At 45.5% G+C, this 25,272-nt stretch overlaps 1 protein-coding gene across 1 annotated transcript; it reads right to left on the bottom strand.

Moving 5' to 3' along the window:
* Nucleotides 1-24,918, bottom strand: CTPS1 (CTP synthase 1; the record flags this gene model as incomplete). The annotated part of the gene is made up of 17 exons (XM_079697401.1): nucleotides 1-85; nucleotides 669-813; nucleotides 1,387-1,483; nucleotides 1,589-1,644; nucleotides 2,599-2,695; nucleotides 3,916-3,959; nucleotides 5,831-5,893; nucleotides 6,581-6,675; nucleotides 7,499-7,587; nucleotides 10,132-10,264; nucleotides 11,365-11,516; nucleotides 14,890-14,970; nucleotides 15,441-15,524; nucleotides 18,732-18,848; nucleotides 19,664-19,764; nucleotides 22,307-22,477; nucleotides 24,753-24,918. 17 exons carry the CDS (start codon nucleotides 24,916-24,918, stop codon nucleotides 1-3), a joined length of 1,776 nt encoding a protein of 591 aa, XP_079553527.1.
* Nucleotides 24,919-25,272: the final 354 nt, after the last annotated feature.

Below are 25,272 nucleotides of genomic sequence, written 5' to 3'. Positions count from 1 at the left end.
TCAGTCATGGTTTATTGATGGAAACTTCAGTTCAGTGATTTCAGAGTCAGGGGAGCTGCTCCCACTTCTGTCACTGTAGGTGTCCCTGTAGAATTCAGATGGTTTATTCATCAGCTCCCACCAAACACGCGCTTTACTTCCCTCATTCTATAGCCACCACTACCACAGGGATGCTTGTCTGAACACGGCAGAAATCAGAGACATTATATATTTAGCAGAAAGCTGCAGAGGGATTTTCTTCTTCTTGTTACAGAAGATACACATTCGCTTTATACTTCAGTCATGATGCCCTAACCACCAAGACAGGGTAACCGACTGGTTCCAGATAAAGGTAGCAGTGGGGCACGAAATCCACCCAGGCTGTGGCCGACACCCCAATGAAAAAACAGTTCCCCATTAACCACAGGGTCCCGGATGTAATCGTGGCACCAGATGCTGCAGAGGGGGAGACCTGGCCACCGTGCCGGCTGGCTGGGGAAGGCCAGGGGTGGCACAGAAGCAGCCTGAGAAAACCCCAGAGAAGGAGGGGATGCTTGCGTGTCAGCATGAGAAGAAGCGCCCCAGCAAGGCTCCCCGTTCCTGTGGTTTTGCTCATCACTGACGGTGTGATGATGGCCCGCTGAAAGGCATCAGTGACCACTCGAGGGACTAAGGGAGCGTAACCCCACCTGGGCGAGAGCCTGCAGCCTTTCTGGAGGTAATGTGGGAGCCTCCCCACGGAGGCCAGGAGGAGGCCAAAGTACGGTGGGGAAGGCTTGATAGGTCTGGACAGGAACTCAGGGTGATACTGAACTCCAACGAAAAAGGGATGATCTGAAACAGAAATGCGAAAGAACCAGCCTCACTGTGTGTCTGCATAACATGTGAAAGATGGGGAAAAAATCTTGTTAAATGCTCCACATTTCTGCAGACCCTAAAATGATTTGAAAACAACTTCTTATTGGGAGCCTGGGGAGAGGCAACCCCAAAGCACGGGAGAACCGATGCTCTCCCACCTGCACGTGTCACCCTGCGGCCAAAGGCGCCTCCTCTCCAGGTTCCTGCCACCCTTCCCCTCGCCACCGCCCCCGCCGCACCCCCGGCTCCCTGACTTGTACGGGATTGAGTCCTGCAGGTCACGTGAGATTAGACTTGAGTACCAAGTCCAAGCTCTCATTCTGGAGAACGAGGACCTGAAGCCAAAGGTCAAATGGCAAGGCCGCAGCTCAAGGGTGAGCCTCCCAGGGCTCCAGAACCTTGCTCACCAAGACCCCTCCCCGCTCCCCAGACAGCGCCGCTGCCTGATGTGGTTAGGTCAAGGACAACAACTTATATTGCTGTGTTTTCCCCACATGCCAAGAAAGCCTGACTAAGTTCCCCACTAAACACAACGGCCCAAGCGATCACCTTCCAACTCCACAATTTCCATTCTCTCTCCTTCAACATCTTGGCCAACAAACTTCAAGCCTTGCTCCTCCAAACACTTTTTCAAGACTGGATTCACCTGTCGAAGCATGAAGAACAATTTTGCTGGGCTCTCTCAGCTGACTGTGTTTCCAGCGTAACAGAAAAGAGAAAATGTGAAAGGTCACAAAGCTCAAATCCTCACCTCAAATCTGTGGCGGTGCCTCTCTTCCAGGTAATCTGCATCTCCGTAGAGTTTCCCTGGCAAAAGAAGCAGGCTGGCGTAAAGGATTCCGATTTCACAAAGGAGGCTATTCACAACCACATCCTGCTTCCTGGGTTGCTTATTATCACCTACACGGCCAGGCCCTTTGAAGGTTATTTCTATGACTCTCCTACCGACCCCACCGCCTGCTCTAGCAGCACAGCTCAGACTAATTCTTGGGCCTTGACTCTTTGCAACCAAGGAAAACTAACAGAAACAGACTTTCACCACCACCTCTCACACGTGACTACAGAGGCACAAAGCGCTCTGGCGGCGCCCAAAGCCGCCCGGCACCTGCTGTGCCCGGGGACCCAGCGCGGCACGTGCCAGCGGGTGTCTTCCCTGAGCCAGGTGAGACCCCCAAACCACAGGACGTTAGAGCCAGAGGACTGGACGACCACCTACTCAAGTGATGCAAACTACAGTGCCTCCAAACCCCAGATAGATGCAAGGGTGCCCTGCCAACAATGACAGTTTTCCCAGTGGAAAGAAAAGAAAATCCAATCGAGCTCTTTTAAATATTTTCCTCCTCAAATTTCCCCTACGTCTTCAGCATATATTAGTGCTTGCAGAATAAAATCTATTTAGGTTGAACCGGATGAAACTGCCATCTTTGTGGGACAAAAGTCACCAAGATCAGCAGTTTCATGTGGTTCGACCTAACAGGATAGGAAAGTTAAGACTGCAGTGGACTTCACCTAACCGCCTCATTCCACTGAGTGGCCCACACCCAAAGTCCCCCAGGTCCCCCGCTGTATTGCCTGTGACCTTTCTGAGAGCCACAGTGCTTTCTTTGGCTATTACAGTGCATCCTAAGGAATGTCACCAGGAGAGGAAAAAAGAACTTCAAAAGTAAGAACAAAACCAAAAATGCCAGCCTGGCCACAGCACCAAGACGTGTGTCCTGGACATGCCAGCCACAGGCTGAGCCCACGGGAGGCAGCTCTTACTCATGACAGAGTTCGTGGTCTGGAACAGGGTTCTCCTCTTGCCCAGCCTCATGGTTCCGCCCATCTGGCCAGGGTTGTGTTCTGGCATGTCTATGACCTGGAGACGTTCCAAAAACAAACATGTGCTACCAAACCCCGCTTCGGTTAGGAGACAGACCGCCCATACTGAGCGAAGTGAGCCTGTGAGGGGGCCCAGCCTTTCCTTAGAAGTGACACTTGCAGAGGAAAAGGCCTACCAATGATCATTCTTAAACCTTTGTTGGGTAAGTGTTTAACCCTCAGCCCATTCTCCTGAGCCACAGGACCAGACACAGCTGCCCCCTCCCCTGGCACTTTGGATCCTAAGTGCCTGTTCTAATAAAGACTAACACAGCAGCGTGGATACCAAACCAGACATGTGCGCACACGTTTCCTCCACTAGACTGACAGCTGCTCAGAGAGGGATGCTCATCTGGGGTTGGCTGTGAGCCAGGAGAGTTTGGTGAACATCTGTGGGACGCGGAGGCCGAGGCCCCCCAGCTGTGACAACCCAGCCCACTGCCCGCTCCCCTGAGCACCTTCTGACCTGGGAGACCTTCTCTGTGCTCCCCTCCCTCCCCAGGGTCCCACGCTTCAAAACCTCTGCTCTTTTCTTCCTGAGGTCTAAGTATTAGCAAAGTTCAATTTCAGGTCAATAAACACATACTAATGCTGTTCAAGTCCCCTGAGGTCAAGAGTCTTGTCCACCTTGTTTATCACAACGTCCTCAGTATCAAGAACTGGCCTGTCACTCCTGGGCTGGGGATTCAAACATGAATAAAGGCATTGTCTGTCCCCCACGAGCCACATTCCTCTGATGGGAGACATAACACGAGGAATGCCAGCCTCCTAGGGCTCGGGCCTACGTCAAACAATCAGTACTAAATTCCAGCAGTTCTTTAAAAAAACACCCATCTCCGAGGGTTGTTGGGGATTAAGTGAATTAATATATACAAAGCAGTGAGCACAGTGCCTGGTACATAATAAGTGCCTGCCTAAGTGTTTCATGTCAGTATTGTTCTAAAGCGCTCCTGGGAGGTAAGAGGGCAGGGGTGGAGAATTACTTTAATCAGGCTGTGGTGGCACCTGTCTTAAAAGCTTTCTGTGGCAGACTGGGAAGAGCAGTTAGATATTACACGACGAAAAAGAAAAGTTCTCCCTATCTGGGACGTCTGAAAGTGCGGGACCTCAGGGCTCTTTGGAATGAACCCAGTGGTCTCATTTCCCACCTCCAACCCTCAATCACTTTCATAAACGCCCCTTCCACACCCTTCCAGATGCTCCAGACCCTGGACTCACCACAGGATGATTGGTGTTAGGGTCAAACTCTGTAGAATTGGCATCTGAGAAACCAAAATACCTTTGTTATAAAAATAGTTACAACAAAACTGATTTTTTAATGAAAGTTGCATTCCTAAGCTCTAAATCACAATTTCCCTCCTCAGTTTAAAGTTATTCAGTGATTAGAACCAAAACCAGGGATAACATTTTTAAGATATAAGATACTCAACACACAAACACAGGTGAATTTTTTCCCATTAAACTTGTAACTCTCTGGGAAGTCAAGCTGTACAAAATGGGGAAATCGGAAAATCAAACCCGATGGCATAACCTCATAATCCTTATTTAGACAGTGCATCCTTTTGACGGCTCTTATGTTGTTGTCTCAATTTTTTCACTTTTCGTCTCAGACTGTATCTCTCCTCAATGGGCAAATACCGTTGCTTCATTACTTTCATCCTCAGCATCGTATACATTGCACTACCCAACTGCCCCACTCAAGAGCTAAATCAAAAATTAACCTTTCTATCCTTTACTGAATTTACCGACTAACCATAAGGGAAACCACTGAAGACTAAAAGGGAAAGAACCAAGTCCCTGGCACTGCGCGTCTGCTTGCTCTTTCTGTGCGACATGCGAGACATCGTTCCCCTCTGGGGCCTACACGAGGGCCAGGCCTCAGATGCGAGTCAGCTCATCACCAGGTCACTCATCCACCTGGGGACCCCAGTGGGTGCAGCAGCAGGAGATCATGGCTGTGAAGGGGACCAGGGTGCTCGAGGGCCACCTCTAGGGTGGCAGATGGTAGGACAGTGCCTGCCAGGAACTCAGAAGCCAGCACCAGGGAACATGATGCCTACAGAACTGAGCCACCGTCCCCTTGGGGTTACTGTGAAAAACGTGACGTGAACCCAGCCCTAACAGTCAGCTGGGCACAGGGAATCATACTGGTAAAGGTGGGCGGTCTTTCTATTCCTCGGGTTGCTCTGCTGAGTTTTCTTAGAGCTCATAAGGGTCCTGTAGCAGGCCCTTCCCTTGGCGGCCCCGATGGGGCCACTGCACCCCAGGGCTCACGCCGTGTATGGCCCGCTGCCCCACTGGCTGGGCTCGGCCGTGGGACACGAGCAAGCTCAGTAAGAGCCTGCACAGCAAGCCTGTCATTTCGGGAGCCAGGCAGTCACCACGCTGTGAGGAAGCTCAGCTGAACTGGTGAATGATGAGACCGAACCCCTGTCCCCGCTGGACAGGATGAGCTCAGACACACCACGTGGAGCAGAAAACCACACAGCCAGTCCACTCAACCTACAGAGTGCTGAGAAATGGGAAACCACTGAGTTCTCAGTCTGGATGCAGTAATATAGTCTGTGAGGCATGGGGCCAATATTAGTGAGTGTTCCCCAAGTGCCAGGCACTGTGCTGGGACTATTTATAGGCATTATTTCATTCAACTCCTACAACCATATAACATAGGTACCACTATGACCCCCATCTTACAGAAGAAACAGAGGTCCAGAAAGACTAAGTAATTTGCCTAAAATCACCCATCCTGAGTGATAAAGTCAAAATCTGAGCCCAGGTCTGACCAGCTCCAGCACCCAAGTTCATAATAACCACACAGCCTCACACCAGCCAGTTAGTTTTCTCGCCGGACACCAGCTCAGGGACGGTGGCCGTGATGACAGGAGTGCGGGCATCGCCAGAGCAGCAGGTGCAGGGGCGGAGCCAGGCGACTTGCTCAGCCATGTTCCCTCCTCCAGTGGTTGGCGGTTCCCTTGGAGGACAGCGCTTTCCCTCAGTAAGTTCAGCAGCTCCCCTAGCTGCATCTGCGAGGTACTGAGAAACCAGGCCTGGCCTCCATGGCTCCCCTCACCCAACAGCAGCCAGAAACATTTAAGTGAGAATTTAACAAAGTTTTAAGTAGACACTTACTTACCTTGCCATCCCAGCACATTTCTTGAAAATTCAACCACTGCCAACTGCATTCCTAAGCACACGCCTTGCAGGTGGAGGGGAAAAACAAATGAATGAAACTCCATTGAAAAGTCAGTTCCCACATTTCCAACCCGCCTACGTGGACTCTGTGTCCTGATTGTTCCCAGAATTCCAATTACAAACTCTCGTAATTCCCTGCTATAAACATGCAACCCCCTGCTATGTTTTATCTGTACCAGATTTCAAAAACGGGGTCTAAGAGTATATGATGATTCCGGGTTTTAGAAGTCAAGCGATTTTAGAAATAAATACTATTCTCTTCAGTACTTTAAAATTCAAGTCTTCTTACCCTCTCTCATTAAGTTCCCAGTTACAATTGGTGATGTTGAAAATGACTAAAATTTACAGCAGCAGGAAGCATCCAAAATCATTCTGCCCAATTAGACAGCTGGTGTTCCAAAGAAGCATATAAAACGCAGTCTCACATGTCCTGCCAAACAGCTGGGTTCAGTAAATGGACAAGATTTCCTAATTGCTATTTCATTCTCTCAAAATTCCATGACAGCCACATGGAGCTCAAGCTTAAATTCTTCCTTTTAAAGACCAGTTTGAATTTCTCAAAAAACAGAACCAAAAAGGCTTATACTTGAGTTGCTATCTGGAAAGATGGCATCTATGTTTGGTTTCGATGATCTCCGTTTTATTTACAGGCTCCCACGGGGAACCTTTTCTTGTCTTTCCTAATCCTTACCCAAAAAAGGCTTCTTCTGTTTCCGAGCCCAGGAGATCGCTTGGATTTTTCCTTCAGTCCCTCGGACACCAAATCCTCCTGGAACCAGCACGCCACTGTGCAAGAGAGCATACCACAAACACCCCCTTCCAGTCCAGCTCGCAATAACCCTCCAAGGAGTCACTTCCAAGACAGTGGTGCCATGAAGTCACTCCACACACTTGGCTGCTGGGGCTAGGACTGTGATTTCAACACTGCCAGTGAGCTGTGTAGAAACACTATGGACTTAGAAAATGCACACAAAACCATCCACTTTTCTTACTAACATCAGAAAATGCTTATAACCAGTTAAGAAAAAAAAAAAAAAAAAAAAAAAAGATGGTGTACATAATTGTAATACCACCTCTGCACAATATCTGTCCCAGGCAGGGATTCTTTCTTTAAGTTTGCAATTTTTTTTTACCTCTTGGCTTGAAGTGCTCCCCTGAGTAGGAAGGGGGCCTTTGCTGGTCAGTTCGGCGTGCCACACTGACCATGGCTGTATGGCTCCATAAGATTCAACTGTTCTAGTGAACTAGATATTCAGGCTGATTTTTTACTATTGTAGACAAGGGCTGCCCAAAACAAACTATTTATGAGACTCGACTGACGGGTATTCAGCAAGTGTTCTGGATGAAACACCTTTAAATAATAAGCCTTATCCACAGATGCATTCAGTAAACATTATCAATAAAATTAGAACTAGTTTTCTTTACATTTAATGAAACTGATAAGCTATATTTTTGTGAGGCTTCAGTCGTCCAGTATGTATGTAGTCCTTTCAACAATTAAAAGACATTTAAACAAGCCGATTACCTACCACCAGCACAAGAAAGCACACTTGGTTCATTAAGACAAACCCCAAACCCCTGGAAACCAAAGGTAGCGAGTTCTGCTTACTGAGCGCTGCACAGCTTCTGCCAGGCCTCGTGGTAGTGCACGGGCTCCTCCTGCAAGGTGCTCGGCTCCAAGTCCGTGGAATCTATGTACTGGGAGTGGTCAGAGCGGAGAGAAAAGCAGCGGCCTCGTGACTCCTGAGCTCATGAGTTCTCATGATTTCTAAACAATATTACCAACACTGCATCTTTCTTAATTTTAAAATAAAGTTTAAAAACAACCTTAATGTATTTACACTTACTAATCTTTTTAAAATAAACTTTAAGATCTTTCTTGTATTTTAAAATATGAGTTTCCTTCTGAATCATTTAATTCCCAACTCTGGCTGTCCATCTGCTCTATACTCAGTCTGCTAGTGCAGACCCTGAAGTCCTCTCTGTTCAAGATGTCTCCCCCGGTCCATCTTCCCCCTAGGTCACTTCTCATTTTTCTCAACTGTGTTGAAGTATAATTTACACACAGTGAAACACAAGCATTTTAAGCGTGCACTTCATGAGTTTTGTCCCACACGCACACAAAGATATGACCACCATTTCGATCAAGATCTAGAAAGTTCCTGTCACCCCCCTCCAGTTCCCTCTGCCCCCTGCCAACACTGTCCTCCCTGCTTCCTGCCCCAGACAATCTTGGCTCTGCTTTCATCACCGCAGGTTGTAGCTCCTCTAGAACTTCAGACAAATGGAACCACGCAGCGTATAGCCTTCTGTGTCTGCCGCCTTCAGCTCCGTGCAATGTCTCTGAGATTCACCCGTGTTGTTGTGTATCACCACGGAGTTTATTCCTTTTTACTGCTGGGTACTTTTCTACTGTAGGAATACACCACATGACATGTTTATCCACCGACTCATCCTGGACTTCTGGGCTGTCCCCAGATTTTGGTTGTTATGACTAATTGGTCCATTTGTATAAAAATAGATTCTTTTGGTGGACATGTTTTCATTTCTCTCGAGTAACTATCTGGGAGTGGGATTGCTGGGTCACACACAGTAGGCGTGTGTTTACCTTCATATGAAACCGCCAGACTGTTTTCTCAAGCAGCTGCACCAGTTTACACTCCCACACCCTCACTGACACGCTCAGCCACTCAGGTGGGTGGGTGTTGGTATCTCACTGAGACTTAATTTGCATTTATCTCCCTGACAACTAAAGGCGTTGAGCATCTTTTCGTGTATATTATGTGCATCTTCTATGAAGTGTCTGTTCAAATCTTCTGCCCACTTTTTTATTAGGTTGTTCATTTTTTTCCTGCTCCTTCCTAATACCCTGCGGTGACTTCCCTGAACCCCAGGGCAAAATCCAGGAGTGGCCCAGTTGAGGGGATTCATGACCAGGCCCTCGCCAGCCCGTCTCCAGACACCCTCCAATTCACACTTTTCCATCCACTGAGTTCCCAACCATTCCACACCTCCAAGTCCTTGGATATGCGCTCCCTGCTGTCGGGAATGCCCTTCCCCGCTGCCTTATCCATCTTCCCAACCTGCCCACGGGCCCCTCCTCACATGTCTTCCAGGGCAGGTTCGCCCCCTCTTCTGCCTGCTCCCTTCACACCTGAGAGACCTCACTGACTCGGATTCCCCTCTCGGCCTCCACCATCTAACACATGATCGGCACAGGCTACCTCCAAGGAGATAAAATAAATGAATGATCGAAAAAACTAGCAAAAAAATAAGTCAGCGCAGGGTAATGAGATCCCACAATTCTTAAAACACGTATAACAGCTCATCCTCTCGGCACCTGTTCACCAGCATAAAGCAAGCTACATTTTCATGCCGAGAAGCCCCTGGAACGTAGGAGGCCAACCCCAGGTGCCAACAGCGAGGGCAGCTGCCCGGGGCCATCAGCTCTGCCCCCTCCCCGCCCAGTCAACACCCCTCAGCACTGAGCTCCAGCTTCACTTCTAATTTCCATCTCTTCCTGAAAAGCTCCATCTGGGAGCTACCTCGCTGGGGAAAAGGTATAAAGGGACAAGTGGAAGAGCTGACACATAAGGTACTTCCTCCCTGCCAGGTACAGTTCTAAGCACTTTATATGAACTCATTCAATTCTTATCGTAAGAGCCCTGTGACAACCCTTTTTAAAGATGGGAAAACTGAGACCCAAAGAGGGCTAAGTAGCTTGCCCAGCGTCACACAGACTCGGAGGCCTGGCCACCTGGATCTGGAACCCCTGCCCTGAACCTCGCCACTCCACTGCCTCCAGCCTGACATGCCAGCAGCTCAGCTTCTGCCTGGCACATCCAGAGCAGAACACAGTGACTACCGTTCACCGGGCGCAGCCCGTGTTCCCGGCACCGGCTGGATGACTGGACACTTGTTCCTGAGAAACCTCCCAGCTCCACGGGGTGGACACTGGCACAGGTGCCAGCAATTGTGCAGCGCGCTTAGCCACCAGGACTCCCCATTCCCAGGGTCACCTGACATTCAGATCCAAGGATTCACTCCCTTGGCTTCTACTCTGACCACATCTTCTCTTATTTCCTGAAAATGCTCGGCTGTTCTCTCCCAGCCAGGAGCCAACCACAAATCCTTTTGATTCCTAAAAGAGAAGTTCTAAGCTCCAATAATATAAAGCAGGTGTGCACACAGCACCTATGAGAGTAGAGACGGCCTCCCTGTACCTGTGCGACACCTCCTCACCTTGATCTCCAATTTGTGGTTTATGGCCAGTGCAGAATGCTCCAGAGCTTTAATGACAGAGGCGTACGAGTCTGAGAACTTGGTGTATTTGCCCACGAGGGCAATAGAGCAGGTCTCCAGCAGGCGATCATATCTATCACACAAAGGTCAAGAAACACCAAATCACTCAGAATGTACATACTCCCGTGAGGTCAAAATCACCTTTTAAAGACAAGAAAAACATGTCTGGGAAAAATATGATAGGAGCAACTACTGTCTGTGTTCTATGTACTGAACAGTAAAGAGGAAGCAGTTTTCAGGTCAACATGGCAGGCTTTGTGAAGAAAGTAGGATTTTGGAACCTGTTACAAAGAGATGGCTTCAAAATCTGTTCCAAATTTGGTTTTCTTTTTTTTTTTTTTAAGTTAAAAAATTAACAAACACAGACAATTCACAAGAGTTAATGTGATGAAGGGAACAGTCAAATTATGGGGCATCCACACAATAGTCCATACTCATTAAAATTTTTCATTATAAAGTATAATTAGTAACACAAAAATAAAACTGTGCCATTTTTGTGGCTACATAATGATATACAAGCAAATGGACACAGACTGAAAGGGAAAATGTCAAAATGAAAATAAGTACCACTGAACAACAGCACGAGTGCTCCCTCTACAAATGCTTATTAGTGCCATCCAGATGACTCGGCAGCTACGATTCCACATACCCAGTGCTCCGAGGTGCTATGTGAAGATCTGTGATGTGCTGTGCAAGCATCACAGAGTGAGGAGGCAAGCAGAGTGGGGACAGCTCTCAAACTGATGAACTTTGACAGTAGCAGTAAGAAAAGACTTGTCGATCCTTTTGTAGTATGGGGTGAGCAGCATGTTCCCAAACACAGCTCAGGTTATTTGGGAGCAGCCAGGAGTGCTCCAGCCACATCCAGCCATCCGTGTGGGCCTCGGATACCAGTGCTAGACCACCACAAGGAGGTCTGTTTGCGTGGGAGACAAGGGTGATAGCTGTGTGATCTGAACTCCCTGAGACCCGGGACCCGGGCCAGCTCTACTGGGACTTCCTCATCCATGATGCAGCTACATGAGGGCTAAGATCCTTTCTTTACACCCCTTACCATGAAGGCCTTTTCTAGTGTGAGTTGATAGAACAAGTAAGAAAGAGCTGAATTCCCTGAGCTCCTACAAAAAAAGAGAAATAAGGCTCGAACTCCCAGCTCCTTATTAGGAAGCAAACCTGTCAGCCATCTCTTTCCACTTCATCAGCATTTTCCGTGGCTGCCTCTCAATAGGAAGGTCAAGTCTCCGGAGAAAATAATCTACAACCCCCTGCTCTTCTAACAACAAGGGGACTCGGTAGATGGACGAGACATCGTGGACACAGATCACCTGTTTAAAAATGAGCAAAGGTTAGTTAATTAAAACAAACAAAAACTAACTGGGCTGACGGACTCCTACCAGCTCTTAGGACCTTGGGAAAATAACTGTCTTAAATTTGAAAACAAAGAAAATGACAACTTTCTAAAAATTATAAATTACCAAACTGACTCAAGAAGAATAGAATACATAGTGGCTAATCTCCTATGAACATGGATGCAAAAATCCTTAAAAAAAAAAAAAAGTTCATAAACCAAACCACAAATTAGTTAAAAAAAAAAAAAATCATGTCCAAGTAGGAACTGTCCCAAAAACAATGGTTCTCAAAATTGGCTGTCATTGGCATCACTTGGGAGAGCTTCTAAAAATTCAAAAGCCCATGCTGCAACCCACACCACTTACATTTAACAGTGGGATTCACTACATGAATAGATTAAAGTGGGGGAAAAATCACCTCAGTGGATGCAGATTTAATAAAAATTCAAAACCAATTAATAATAACAATTCCTGGTAAATTAGGAATGTTAGAGAAAATGTGAAAATATAAAAACCCCACAGCAAACATCATTTGGTTTGATATTTAATATTAATGCTTAATATTTAAAGTCTGAAACAAGGCAAAACTGGTCACTAATCACTACTTCTATTCAACAGTGTACTAGAGATATTAGCTATTACAATTAGATAAGAAAAAAATGTACATGAATTGGAAAATAAGAAACAATTGCCACTAATTGCATATAATATAACTGCTCACTCATAAAAACCACGGGAATTTACAGGCAAACAATCAGAACTAACGGGGCTTCCCTGGTGGCACAGTGGTTAAGAATCTGCCTGCCAATGCAGGGGACACGGGTTTGAGCCCTGGTCCAGGAAGATCCCGCATGCCACAGAGCAACTAAGCCCATGTGCTACAACTACTAAGCCTGTGCTCTAGAGCCTGCGAGCCACAACTACTGAAGCCTGCGGGCCTAGAGCCCATGCTCCGCAACAAGAGAAGCCACCGCAGTGAGAAGCCCGCAGACCGGAACAAGGAGCAGCCCCCGCTCGACGCAACTGGAGAAAGCTTGCGCACAGCAACGAAGACCCAACACAGCCAAAAAATTAAAAGTAAAAAAAAATTTTTTAAATCAGAACTAACAATTTTAGTAAGGTTGCTAAGCTTGAGATCAATGGGCGGAAGTCAGCAGGGTTTCCTATACATGGGTCTTATTTAATCAGGAAATATAATTTTTAAAAATACACCATTCACATAATAACAAAAATTATGAATACCTATAAATTTAAAACACAATTCACAAAGATAAATAAGCCTAAAAACCACCTTTAAAAAGAAAATTGTAGAATATTATTGATAGTTCTTTCAACAAATGGAGCTGGAAGAGCTAGATATCTATACATGCAAAAAGATGAACTGCAAATTTTACTTTAAAGTTACTATCCATAAAAATTAACTCATAATGAATCCTAGACCTATGTGTTAAGCCCTAAAATCATCAAACTTCAGAAGAAAATCTTCATGACCTTGGTTAAGTAGAGTTCTTAGATATGATACCATAAGCACAACCTATAAAGAAAAAAATGAATAAATTGGGAGTTCATCAAAATGTAAAAGCTTTTATGCTCCCAAAGACACCATTAAGAGAATGAAAAGACACACACCTGAAATTAACAGGAAATTATATATCAACTATACTTCAATTAAAAAAAGACAGGGGCTTCCCTGGTGGCACAGTGGTTGAGAGTCCGTCTGCCAATGCAGGGGATATGGGCTCGTGCCCCGGTCCGGGATGATCCCACATGCCGCGGAGCGGCTGGGCCCGTGAGCCATGGCCACTGGGCCTGCACATCCAGAGCCTGTGCTCCGCAACAGGAGAGGCCACAACAGTGTGAGGCCCGCGTACCGCAAAAAAAAAAAAAAGACAAGACAAAAAAACAAAAGAAAATGAAAAGACAAACCACAAGCTGGGAGAAAAAAATGTGCAAATCATATATCTGATAAAAGACTTGCACTGAGAATATATAAAGAACTCCTATCACTCAGTGAGATAAGCAACCCAATTAAAAATAGGCAAAAGATGTGAAGTTCTAATTTAAATATAGAAACACTTGTCACAATTTTTAATAGTGACTAATTTTAATGATAACCTATTCTATTATAGAATTGAATTACCTTCACTTGCTGGGACAGAAATATCTAAAATAACTGAAGTGCATGAAAAAAGGCTGGTCATAACAATGAAAGTATTCTGATGCTCCATGTACTTAGTACGAAGCAGAATCCCTTTGATGGGCTCCTGGCTCAGGCATCATGTCCAGGAACACTGATCTCAGGTGTCAGGCTACCCTCACACCCTGAAGCTTGAGCCATCATGGAGATGGAGAGGAGAGCTGCTTCTAATAGTCAAAGGCTTTCCTCTTGCTCTATTCACTTTAATGCCAGGGCAATGATTTTAATCGTTTTATATTCTCTCCCATACTCCTAGAAGCCTTGTGAATGGATTTCGCTTATTTTACCCCTGCTGCCTCATTCACTCCTCTCTAGGCCAGGTGGGCTCCCCGCTTAGTCTCCTGATCCTCAAATAACCTAGCAGTAGAACAAACCATCCATAACCTAATCATACGTTCCTTGACCTCAACTTCCCTTCTACTCTCCTTCAGCCAAACCTGACCAAAGCCACAATCCCAACTTACCACCACTGGAATTTCCATTACACGCACCACACTTAGAAATATCACAGGTTCCAAAATGTTGAATTTCCTGTCCCATAGGTAACCTCCATTAGCACAAGTAACAAAAAAGACTATATATTTAGAGCCTACAACACCTTAGACAGCAGGCAACAGGAATATAAAGTTGAGTAAAGTGATCCTTGTCCTCAAGAAGCTCAGTCTATGAGGAGAGACAAACACGGACGAACACACAGACACACAGGAACACATACACACTAAGGGGCAGTATGACAGGCTTACCACCAGGACCTGTGAGACACACAGGTCACCCAGAGAAGATTAACCCTGAGGTTTGAGGAGGTTTGGAAGGTAAAGCTACTCAGACAATACTGTGTCCTAGCTGGGCTCTAAAGGATGCAAATGAATAGGAGATTGCCAGGCCTATTACAGGGAGAGGGAAACACCCACTCAGCATGGCTGGAGCAAATAGTACGAGGAGCGGAGACAGACAGGAGAGGTAAAAGATGTTCGGGGAACCACAGGAGATAAGGTGATGGAGAATCACAGGGCCGGTGGGCGTCAGTTCTTCTACGCAACAGTCTACTGTCTCAAATTATGAAATAACAACAAGGCTCATGAAACTGGCTAAGAGACATTAGGATAATTAGCAGCAAAAAATAATTTATGTGAAGATGGGATTTCTACTTACTTGTTCAGGTTCAACATGGCAGAACATTGATATTTTCTCTTTCACTGATGTGTCGAGAGGATTTGAGCACCTGCACACAACCTAGATATTTGGATGGACACAAGGGGTTACAAAATTGGGTTTTTCTCCTGACTGAAATTAGACACCACGTTGTCAAGCTGGATGAAAATGTTAACTCCTAGCACAATGCACATAAACTGTAAAAATGTTACTTGTTTTCAAAGCTGAAATTCCTAAATCCCAAGTTAGAGAAACATGAGAGAGTGGCAGGACAGACAGATTAATGAGCCAACTGGGGTTTTCCTCAACCAGTGTTCTTGGGCAGGAGGGACAGGAGAATGAGTGATTGGCTGGGAGGAGAAGACAGGACCTCACACACACCAGGTAAGGAAATCTTTGCAAACCACAACCCAGTTCACTCAGCACTAACCCTACTTCTCCACCATCGGCTAACTAAATGGGGGCCAAGAAAAGGTTTTGGCTGCCATGGAGGCGAGATCTTAATTAGACAGATAAGATCACTCTGAAACGAGGTAACCAGGAAATCTTACCAGATCTGGGGAAAGCCCAAGCCCTCTGAGTTCCCGAACACTGTTCTGGGTGGGTTTAGTCTTCTGTTCCCCTGTTGAACTTGGCTATTTTACAGAAGGAAAAAAAAGTTAATTTCTCTATGAAAAGGAATTTTCAGCTGTGACTTTTCCCCGAACTTCTTTTTATAATAGGGAAATAGATCATTTGACCATTTACCTAGTTTAGTTTTTATTTTTGTCAGAGTTACACATGCATATATTTGAGAGTCACGTAGTTCTGTAAGGTTTGTCCTAAAAGCAGTAGTAGCAGCCCTATCTACCCCTTCCCCTTTCCAAACCCTAGAGATAGCCACGCTTTCACTTTTTTTTTTAATTTGAAGTACAGTTGATTTACAATGTTATGTTAGTTTCAGGTGTACAGCAAAGTGATATATATATATATATATATATATATATATATTCTTTTTCAGATTCTTTTCCATTATAGGTTATTACAAGATATTGAACGTAGTTCCCTGTGCTATACCGTAGGTCCTTCACTTTTCCACTCTTGAGTGATCCTCCTAGTATGCTTTACTGCTACTTCTTGACATTTAGTTTGAGGCATTTTCTATTGACTTCCTGTTGGGTAAAGAATCCACTCTTTTCATTCCCCTGCCCCCATTACATGCACCTGCCCTGTGTATGCAACCCCTATTTCATGATCCCTCTTCAGTGTTTACATACTTTTGAGTATTTACATACTGTGTACCATGAAAACCACGTGCCATAGCTTTTCCTTTCTGGTCCAATTATTTGTTTTCCTTGGTTGGTTTTTTGGTTTTGTTTTGTTGATATGCTGAGTTTTCTATGTACTAAATTATCTTTATTCTCCTCTCACACTTAAAGATACATTTGTTGGGTATAGAATTCTAAGTTAGAAGTCATTTTCCTAAGAATTTTTAAGGAAACAGCTTCACTATCTTTTAGCTTCCAGGATTGCTGTTGAAGTCTAATGCCATAAAGACTCTTTTTTTTTTTTTTTTTTTTTTTTTTTTTTTTTTTGTGGTATGCGGGCCTCTCACTGTTGTGGCCTCTCCCGTTGCGGAGCACAGGCTCCGGATGCGCAGGCTCAGCAGCCATGGCTCACGGGCCCAGCCGCTCCGCGGCATATGGGATCCTCCCAGACCGGGGCACGAACCCGTATCCCCTGCATCGGCAGGCGGACTCTCAACCACTGCGCCACCAGGGAGGCCCCATAAAGACTCTTGATTTTTTTTCTTTAGAGTTCTTTTAGAATTTCTGCCCCATTATTCCAAAATTTCACAACAATGTGCCTTGGTGGGGGTCATTTTTCATTTAATAGGCTGAGCGTTCAGTGGGCCCTTCCAATCTAGAAACTCCTATCTGGAAATTTCCTTGAATTATTTAGATCAGGAATCAGAAAACTTTTTCTATAAAGGGCCAGACAATAAATATTTTAGATTTTGTGGGCCACAGTCTCTGTCACAACTACCCAACTCTGATTTTTTTTAAATTAATTTTTATTGGAGTATAGTTGAGTTACAATGTTGTTAGTTTCTGCTGTACAGCAAAGTGAAACAGTTATACATATACATACATCCACTGTTTCTTAGATTCTTTTCCCATATAGGTCATTATAGAGTACTGAGTAGAGTTCCCTGTGCTATACAGTAGCTTCTTTTTTTTTTTTTTTTTTTTTTTTTTTTTTTTTTTTTTTTTTTTTTTTTTTTTTTTGCGGTATGTGGGCCTCTCACTGCTGTGGCCTCTCCCGCCGCGGAGCACAGGCTCCGGACACGCAGGCCCAACGGCCATGGCTCACGGGCCAAGCCGCTCCGCGGCATGTGGGATCCTCCCAGACCGGGGCACGAACCCGCGTCCCCTGCATCGGCAGGCGGACTCCCAACCACTGCGCCACCAGGGAAGCCCTACAGTAGCTTCTTATTAATGTTTTAATACAAGTGGGCATACCTGTTTTACTTTCAAAAACAGAGGGTGGGTTGATTTGGCCTGTCTGTTGACCTCTGGTTCACATCACACTTCCCTCTCCATTTCTATTATTTTTTTGAAAATCCCATTATTTGGATCAGAACTCCTAGACCAGCCTCTAATTCTCTTGCCTTTTCTCTCCTATTTTCTCTCTCTTGACCTTTCTTCTCTACTTCCTGGGTATCTCCTTAAACTTCTTTTTCATTCCTGCTATCTAATTTTTAATTTCCAAGAATTCTTTTCTATGTTCTCTTCTTAAGGTATTCAGCACTTGTTTAACAGATGCAGTTTATCTCCTCTTAATTCTGAGGATATTAATGATATGTTGCTTTCTTTTCTTTTTTTAAGGTTTCCTTTTCCTACTCCCTGCAGAGCCTCAATTTCCTCTGTTTTTTCTGTTGTTCTGCTCTCTTGCACGCTAAATGCTTTCTCCAAATGTCTGGTGATCACCGGCTGCCGGCTCACTCTAAAAGCTAACTGAAAGTTCTGTGAGTGGGTGACCTTGTCCACCAGGGTCCTCACTGCGGGAATCTGGCTGGTCTGTTTTCACTGAGGAGCCTCTGAGGGCAGTGTGTTTTCTCCTGGGTTAGTTGCATACCCCAAGAAGAATCTTACAATCTCCTACGTAGACGGTCCCTGCCTGGCTGTGATGATTCTGCAAATCAAGTAGCAGAAATTACACTGTCCCTAGTGCCTGCTCATCCAGAAAAAGCCTACAGTCTCTGCCAAGACGGGAGAGGGACTGATGCCCAATTGTGCATAACAGGGAAGGGGATGCCAGGGTCTAAGTGCTTCTGAAACGGCAGTTATAACGAGCCCCACCCCCAGCCCCAGAGGTGCCCGGTGCTGCCCATTCCTGAGTCTTTGGGGGTTCTGCAGGGCGAGCAGGGTTGCTTCCCTGCTTTCTCCACTGCAGGCTTAGAATCCAGCTCTCCCAGGTCTGCTCAGTCCATTTCTACATGGCCATCTGCTTTCTGCCTTCCTAATTTTTGTCACTACTGACTCCATTCAGAGTATTTATCTTTGTGGATTTTTGCCTTAAAAAGAAATTCCCTTTATTCCAGTTGTAATGGAGTTTCATCACGTAGTAAAGACAAATGGACACATGCAACCCACTGTCTTTAACTGTAATTTCCCTGATTAATTTTCCAAATGTTTTCCATTTGATCTTTTCAAAAAGTGTGATTATAATAATTTAAAATTCACAAAGAAGTGTTTTATTCCCTGCTTCCTGCACCTCAAATATTTGAAACAGATAAGGAATGAAAACCATCCTCTCCTCCCTCCTCTCCATCCCCCAACGTAAAGCTCTGAATGCCTTACCTGAGGAACTAGACTGACATGAATGTTACAGAAGTTCTCTCTTTTGACCTTGAACTGGAATTGACGGAATGCCTCAATAAAGGGCATGCTTTCTATATCTCCTACTGTCCCACCGAGCTAGAAGAACAAAGTTAATTTAGAGGTTAAGCACTAAACCTTCCTTTTGTGGTTCAGGTGTCTAACAACCATACTCTGTCATCTCAATTCAATGATCAGTAACAGTGTAATGCAGACTCCCTGGGCCTGTAAAATGTCATTTAACATACTGACACTGGACGTTTCTTTGTGCTAAAAGATTACTTTTCATGATAGGTTCACATTCCCCAAGGTTATCATGGATCTTTCCACATCATTTCAAGAAAACGGTCAGGTGAAAGATGCACTAGGAATTTTATTTGTATGAAGAGTCACAAAGCAAAGAAACCAAAATCTTATCTACTTAGCCATAAATAACTTCTATATTAAAAAGCAGTTATAAACAAACTGCTGGAACTTTTGAGTCTCCTGTTTTCATAGGAACACTGAGATCCAACAGCTAGGATCAGCAAAGCAGGAGTACAGAAACTAAAACCAAAAAAGGCTCATTCAGAGGGATGATGAACATTCCTGCCAGAGGAAAGCTGAAGGTCGGGTCACCTGACTTTCTCAAGAGACAGACGAAAATGCGTCATGCCACTCTTATTGGTACAATTCATACTAAGCAAATGTATAAATGCTGAAAAAGGAGAACTGCGTGAACGAAGTATTGCTTTCGATGGTGCAGCCACTCCACAGGACGGTGACTGTGCCTTTAGCTGCCATGCTGCCCTTAGGAGGGTCAAGGGCTGCACAGGCAACTTGCTTATCAGTTGCTGGTGGGTGACTAAGGAGGAGAAAATGTACACCTGGTCGCATGCGCAGGTACCACGGAGATCCAAACAGACTCAACAAACCTCAATAACACACACTTGAGGCTCCAGGCCATCTTCATCCACGGGTATTAACGCCTGTCTCATTACCCACTCCTGGATTGCATCTGTGATGTGCGGGACGACTGAGGAAGAGAAAGGACATCCGTGACCTACACGTCCCATCCGCATTGATTGAGGCAGACACACCCTTTGTGACAACAAACTGCAGAGCAGCAGTGGGTCGTAACAATATTTTTGAGACCCCTCTCAAATGCCCTTAACAAATCACACTACCCCCAGCCTCCCTTCCAGATTTCCCGGTTGTGGCTAGAAGCCCTACAGGAGAGTAGGGCTTCGAGGAGTAACCTGAGCCACCCCAGAGCAGTGGCCTCAAAGCAGAGCCTACCCTGGCCACTCCTACTGCTTATGGCTGGGTGGGGGGTGGGGGGCGGGGGGAGCACATCACACCCTTTTTCAAGGACAAGAGAGCACCAGGACCCTGTTCCATTACATTTCCAGTTTACCCAAGGGTAGATAATCTACCGCAGAGACAGGGAGGTGCAGCAGGGTGGTCGGGAGCACAGCATCTGGGGCCAGAATGCCTGGATTCAAGTCTCAGTTCCACCACTCGTTAGGTGTGGATCTCTGGGCAAATTACCTAACTATTCATAAGTTTGATCTCCCTATCCGTTAACTGGAGGTAAGAGCTTCTACTTCCTGAAGTCATGGAAATGTAACGATAGGGCACTGGTGAGATGCTGAGCATAGCCCTGAGTGACGGTGCTCATCAATCCCAGCCATGGCTCAGCGTTTTTTAAACCATAGTCGTGGGGCTCAGAAGGCCAGCTCCTAAGGGGCAGAGATTGCTGTTTAACTTGCTATGTATAGAACTGGCAGTGCCTCAAGCACAGGATATTACCTATTCCACACACAGCAGCCAAAGTGGTCTTTTATTTATTTATTTAATTTTTTTTTTTGCGGTACGCAGGCCTCTCACTGTTGTGGCCTCTTCCGTTGCAGAGCACAGGCTCCGGACGCGCAGGCTCAGCGGCCATGGCTCACGGGCCCAGCCACTCCGCGGCATGTGGGATCTTCCCAGACCAGGGCACGAACCCGTGTCCCCTGCATCGGCAGGCAGACTCTCATCCACTGCGCCAACAGAGAAGCCCCCAAAGTGGTCTTTTAAAATGCAACTCAGAGTTCACCACTCCCAGGCTTAAACTACCGAATGGCCTCCCACGGCTCTGAGTAAAATGCAACCTCCATGCCGTGGCCCTTCAGGAGGCCCCGTGGAACCTGGCTGCAGCCCACCTCTCCCACCTGCCCCTTGGTCTCAGTGCAGGAAGTCTCCTTCCTGGTCCCTGACCAGGCCCCTTGCAGCCGGGGTCCTGTGTCCGCGCCGAGCTCCCCTCCTTTTGCTCTTCCCAGGGCTGGCCTCCCAGCTCACACGCCCTCTCTTGGAGGCTTTCCCTGACCACCTGTCCAGACTTGCCTTCCGCGCCACTCTCTCTCTCTCTCTCCTCACTCTATTTAGTTCCTTCTCAGCTCCTATCAGACAACTCACTTCACCAGTTTGGTTTTTTCTCTCCCAGAAGGTAACCTCCATGAGGACAATGGCCTCACTGGGCTTGTTCATCATGCACTCCCAGTATCAGCAAGGGTCTGACCACACTGAGCACTCAAGAAATCGCTGATGAGTGAATAAATGAATTAATACACTAGAGGCCTAGAACAGCAAACTGTATGATCAACATCACTGCCACTCCTAATTGATCCCGTTCTGTGTGTTGGGAACTCAAGAGAAATACTCCACTGACTGAGCTCCTTTAATTCTCCCAGCAACCCGGATATGTAGGTACTGTTATTATCCCCATTTCACAGAAAAGGAAATTAGACCTCAAAGAGGGGAAGTAATCTGCCCATGTTCACAAAGCTGGTTAAGTGGCAGAGCTAAGACCTACACATGACCCCCTAGCCCAGAATCCGGCCAGGGTAGCCCCAGGGGAGAGACAGCTCTCAGCGTGACCCTCAGCCTTCAGTCCAGCAAAGTCCAAAGTCAAAAGCAGATTTATTCTCATAACTCAGATGAGAGCCACTCTTCAGCAAGCCCCCAAATCTGGACTTATGCCATCATACTAGACCTGTGGCCTTCCAACACCCACTTTTAAAAAGCAGCACTAGCCTCAAATGATCGCTGTGCAAATCCTCCACCCAGCAGACAGACGCTGTGCTGGTGAAAGCTCAGGAGGACCCAGAGACCTGCTTCTCAGTCTCCCTCTAACCCATGACCAGCCCAAAGACCAATGGACACAATGGGAGTCCTTTTCCTTCTCCCTGTCTATACACAGAACGTCCCAGATGCACGACATACACCGTCTGGCTTACTGCCCTCACCTAGTTTCCGTCATCACTTCACACTCATCACTGTGGAAAAACAACAGCTCTCTGAACTCAAATCATGAAGCTGGACTGTCAGCTTCAATGCCATTCACAGAAAGGCAGAAGCCTACTCAAGTTACTTTTTGAGTAAACAGCCATGCAACTCTGAATTTTCAACTGAAGACATAGTTCAGTAACAATACCTTGATACTTTCAAGATGAAATTGCATAAAAGGCACATTTTTATACACAAAAGAAATTAAACTGGCTAAGACTTTTAAACCATGAAGGCAAATCCAGTATTACCTTGGACTGTTTTCCCCAAGTAATCTCCTTTGCGTTCCTTGTTAATGACGTACTGATAGATCTTTCCAGTGGTCAGATTATTGTCCTTGGTGAGGCGGATGTCAAGGAAACGTTCATAGTTACCCAGGTCAAGGTCTACTTCCCCACCATCATCCAGCACAAAAACCTCACCTGCAGTGAACAGTGAAAATGGTTAGGGTGCGTGAAAGATACAAATACCATGGCACAACTTGAGTTCCCAAATATAAACACTTGAAAAGAACAAAGTCTGCATTAACTTGACAGGAAGCAGGGAAATTTATTTCCAGAAAAGTAAATACGACAAGAAAGAAAAATCACCAATCATTCTGCAAAAGGTTAACTCCATACTTCCAGTTTACCACCAAACTCAGTCTGAATTAGAAGATTCTGTCATGAAACAGCATGGAATGAACAGAAGGAAACTACAGCCAAGCAAGACACAGGGAACTTTACATGGTATGGCATCCGCCACCTAAAGAAAAAGAACTTTTGTCTCAAGTCTCCTACCTGAGCAGGGAAAGGTTTGAATGTGACAAAAGTAGGATTTGATCCAAAAACTTAAAAACAAGGTATATATGTTACAGTCGTGTTGATGATAAAAACCGGCTTCTGGGCCACACTTTAGTCCAAAACAAAGGTGTGAAATCGCTCAAGTTTCCTCCTATTCCTTTGTTTAACAATCATTCCTTGAGATGTCATTCTAGAAATTCTGCCCCAAATGGGGCCTTCCTACCATCACAATGGGAGACAAGCCCAAAAATAGGAAAGTAAAAATGGTCTTGTTTTTCCCTCATCCTCTGCTCTCAAGAATGCCGAAATATTGCTCCAATTGTTTCCATCCTTCCTGACACTATTTATTACAAAAAGATTTTTGCTCTGATGACACTCATAGATTTTTACCTCACATTAGAAAGTAGGAGTATGAAAACAATTTAAAAACTTGAGGGACTTCCCTGGTGGCGCAGTGGTTAAGAATCCGCCTGCCAATGCAGGGGATGCAGGTTCGAGCCCTGGTCCAGGAAGATCCCACATGCTGCAGAGCAACTAAGCCTGTGCGCCACAACTACTGAGCCTGCGCTCTACAGCCCACGAGCCATAGCTACTGAGCCCACGTGCCACAACTACTGAAGCCCGTGCACCAAGAGCCTGTGCTCTGCAACGAGGGAAGCCACCACGAGAAGCCCGCGCACTGCAACGAAGTGTAGCCCCCGCTCACTGCAACTAGAGGAAGCCCATGCACAGCAACGAGGACCCAATGCAGCCAAAAATAAACAAACAAACAAATAAATAAATACTTGAGAAGTATTTTTTAACATGTCTCAATAGTACATCTACCCCCAATTTTAAGAAATTACTCTTAGGCAATTCAGACACAGTTACACATCACACAGTTGGTAGGTAATCAGCAATAACCAAAGAAGTATAGTGCTGCTTTCCTACCCTACCTTAACGGTTTCTACTTTTCACTCACTTCGAAGGATGCTTGTTTTTACTATCCAAACTCTGTTAGCAAAACAGAATCTCAAGCATACAGATCATCCAAATTCAACATCTATCCGTTGCCTGAATCCCTACAAAGTGGTCCTTTGGCCTCTGTTTGAACACCTCTACCAAAGGGAACTCACAAAATCTTCACCCCACTTTCGGAGAGCACTTACTATTATAAAGATCTTATATTGGGCCAAAATCCATGGCCTTACAACTTCTATCCACCCATCCTATTCCTAAAGATTGGGGCCACAAAGTATAAACATAATCCCTCTTCTCAAATATCTGAAGAAAGTTACTGTGTCACCAGATATCTTTCTTCAAGAGAAGAGACAAACTTTCATTCAGCTACCTAAAATATCATTCCTATTACAGAAACCACTGAACTCTAATCACTCCATTGACTATTAAGATTTCTGCTTCTTCTCTGTCCAAGTGAGAAAAGCATCACTCTGCTATGCTAAGGACCCTTCTCAGAAGGCAGGAAGTGGAGGTCATGGACTGCAAAATATACACAATTTCCAGGGGCTGACATTTTCTCTCACATATTACATAATTATTTTTATTTTTATTTATTTATTTATTTGTTTGAGTGAGTTTTTTATTAATTTATTTATTATTTTTGCTGTGTTGGGTCTTCATTTCTGTGCGAGGGCTTTCTCTAATTGTGGCAAGCGGGGGCCACTCTTCATCGCGGGGCGCGAGGCGCGGGCCTCTCACTATGGCGGCCTCTCTTGTTGCAGAGCACAGGCTCCAGACGCGCAGGCTCAGTAATTGTGGCTCACGGGCCTAGCTGCTCCGCGGCATGTGGGATCCTCCCAGACCAGGGCTCGAACCCGTGTCCCCTGCATTAGCAGGCAGACTCTCAACCACTGCACCACCAGGGAAGCCCCCATAATTATTTTTAAATAAGAAAAAAGAAATGCATTTTGCTTACCATGCTCATAAGGAGAGAATGTTCCTGCATCAATGTTAATATACGGGTCAATTTTAATGGAGGTTACATGTAAACCACATGACTTGAGTATTGTGCCCACACTGCTGGCGATGATTCCTTTTCCAATTCCTGATATGACACCACCAGTAACTAGAATGTACTTCATTTTACTTGTTGACCTGGGAAAAAGAAAAAACATACCTCAACAAATCAAACTGATCTGGGTTCAAATCCTGGCTCTGCCACTTACTATCTATGAAGCCTCTAGGAGCCTTGGTTTCCCTATCTGTCACATGACTTTGGAAGGTTGTTATATGGGATCCTAACAAATGTTTCTTGGATCACTAAATGGCTTTAGTCAAGTATGACTTGAAAAACAACTGCTAATTAAATAATGCAGCTTTTGTTTAAAACTCTGACAGCTAACAACCTTGAGAGCCAACATAAAAAAAAAAAAAAAAAAAAGCCAGCTCTGTTGATAGAATATTGTGCCCCCAATGCTGGCTGACACTGCCGCCAG

The sequence above is a fragment of the Hyperoodon ampullatus genome, assembly GCF_949752795.1.
Source record: "Hyperoodon ampullatus genome assembly, chromosome: 2".
NCBI lineage: Eukaryota > Metazoa > Chordata > Mammalia > Artiodactyla > Ziphiidae > Hyperoodon > Hyperoodon ampullatus.
The sequence above is the reverse complement of the archived record's forward strand: the minus strand, read 5'-3'. Positions and strand labels throughout refer to the sequence as shown.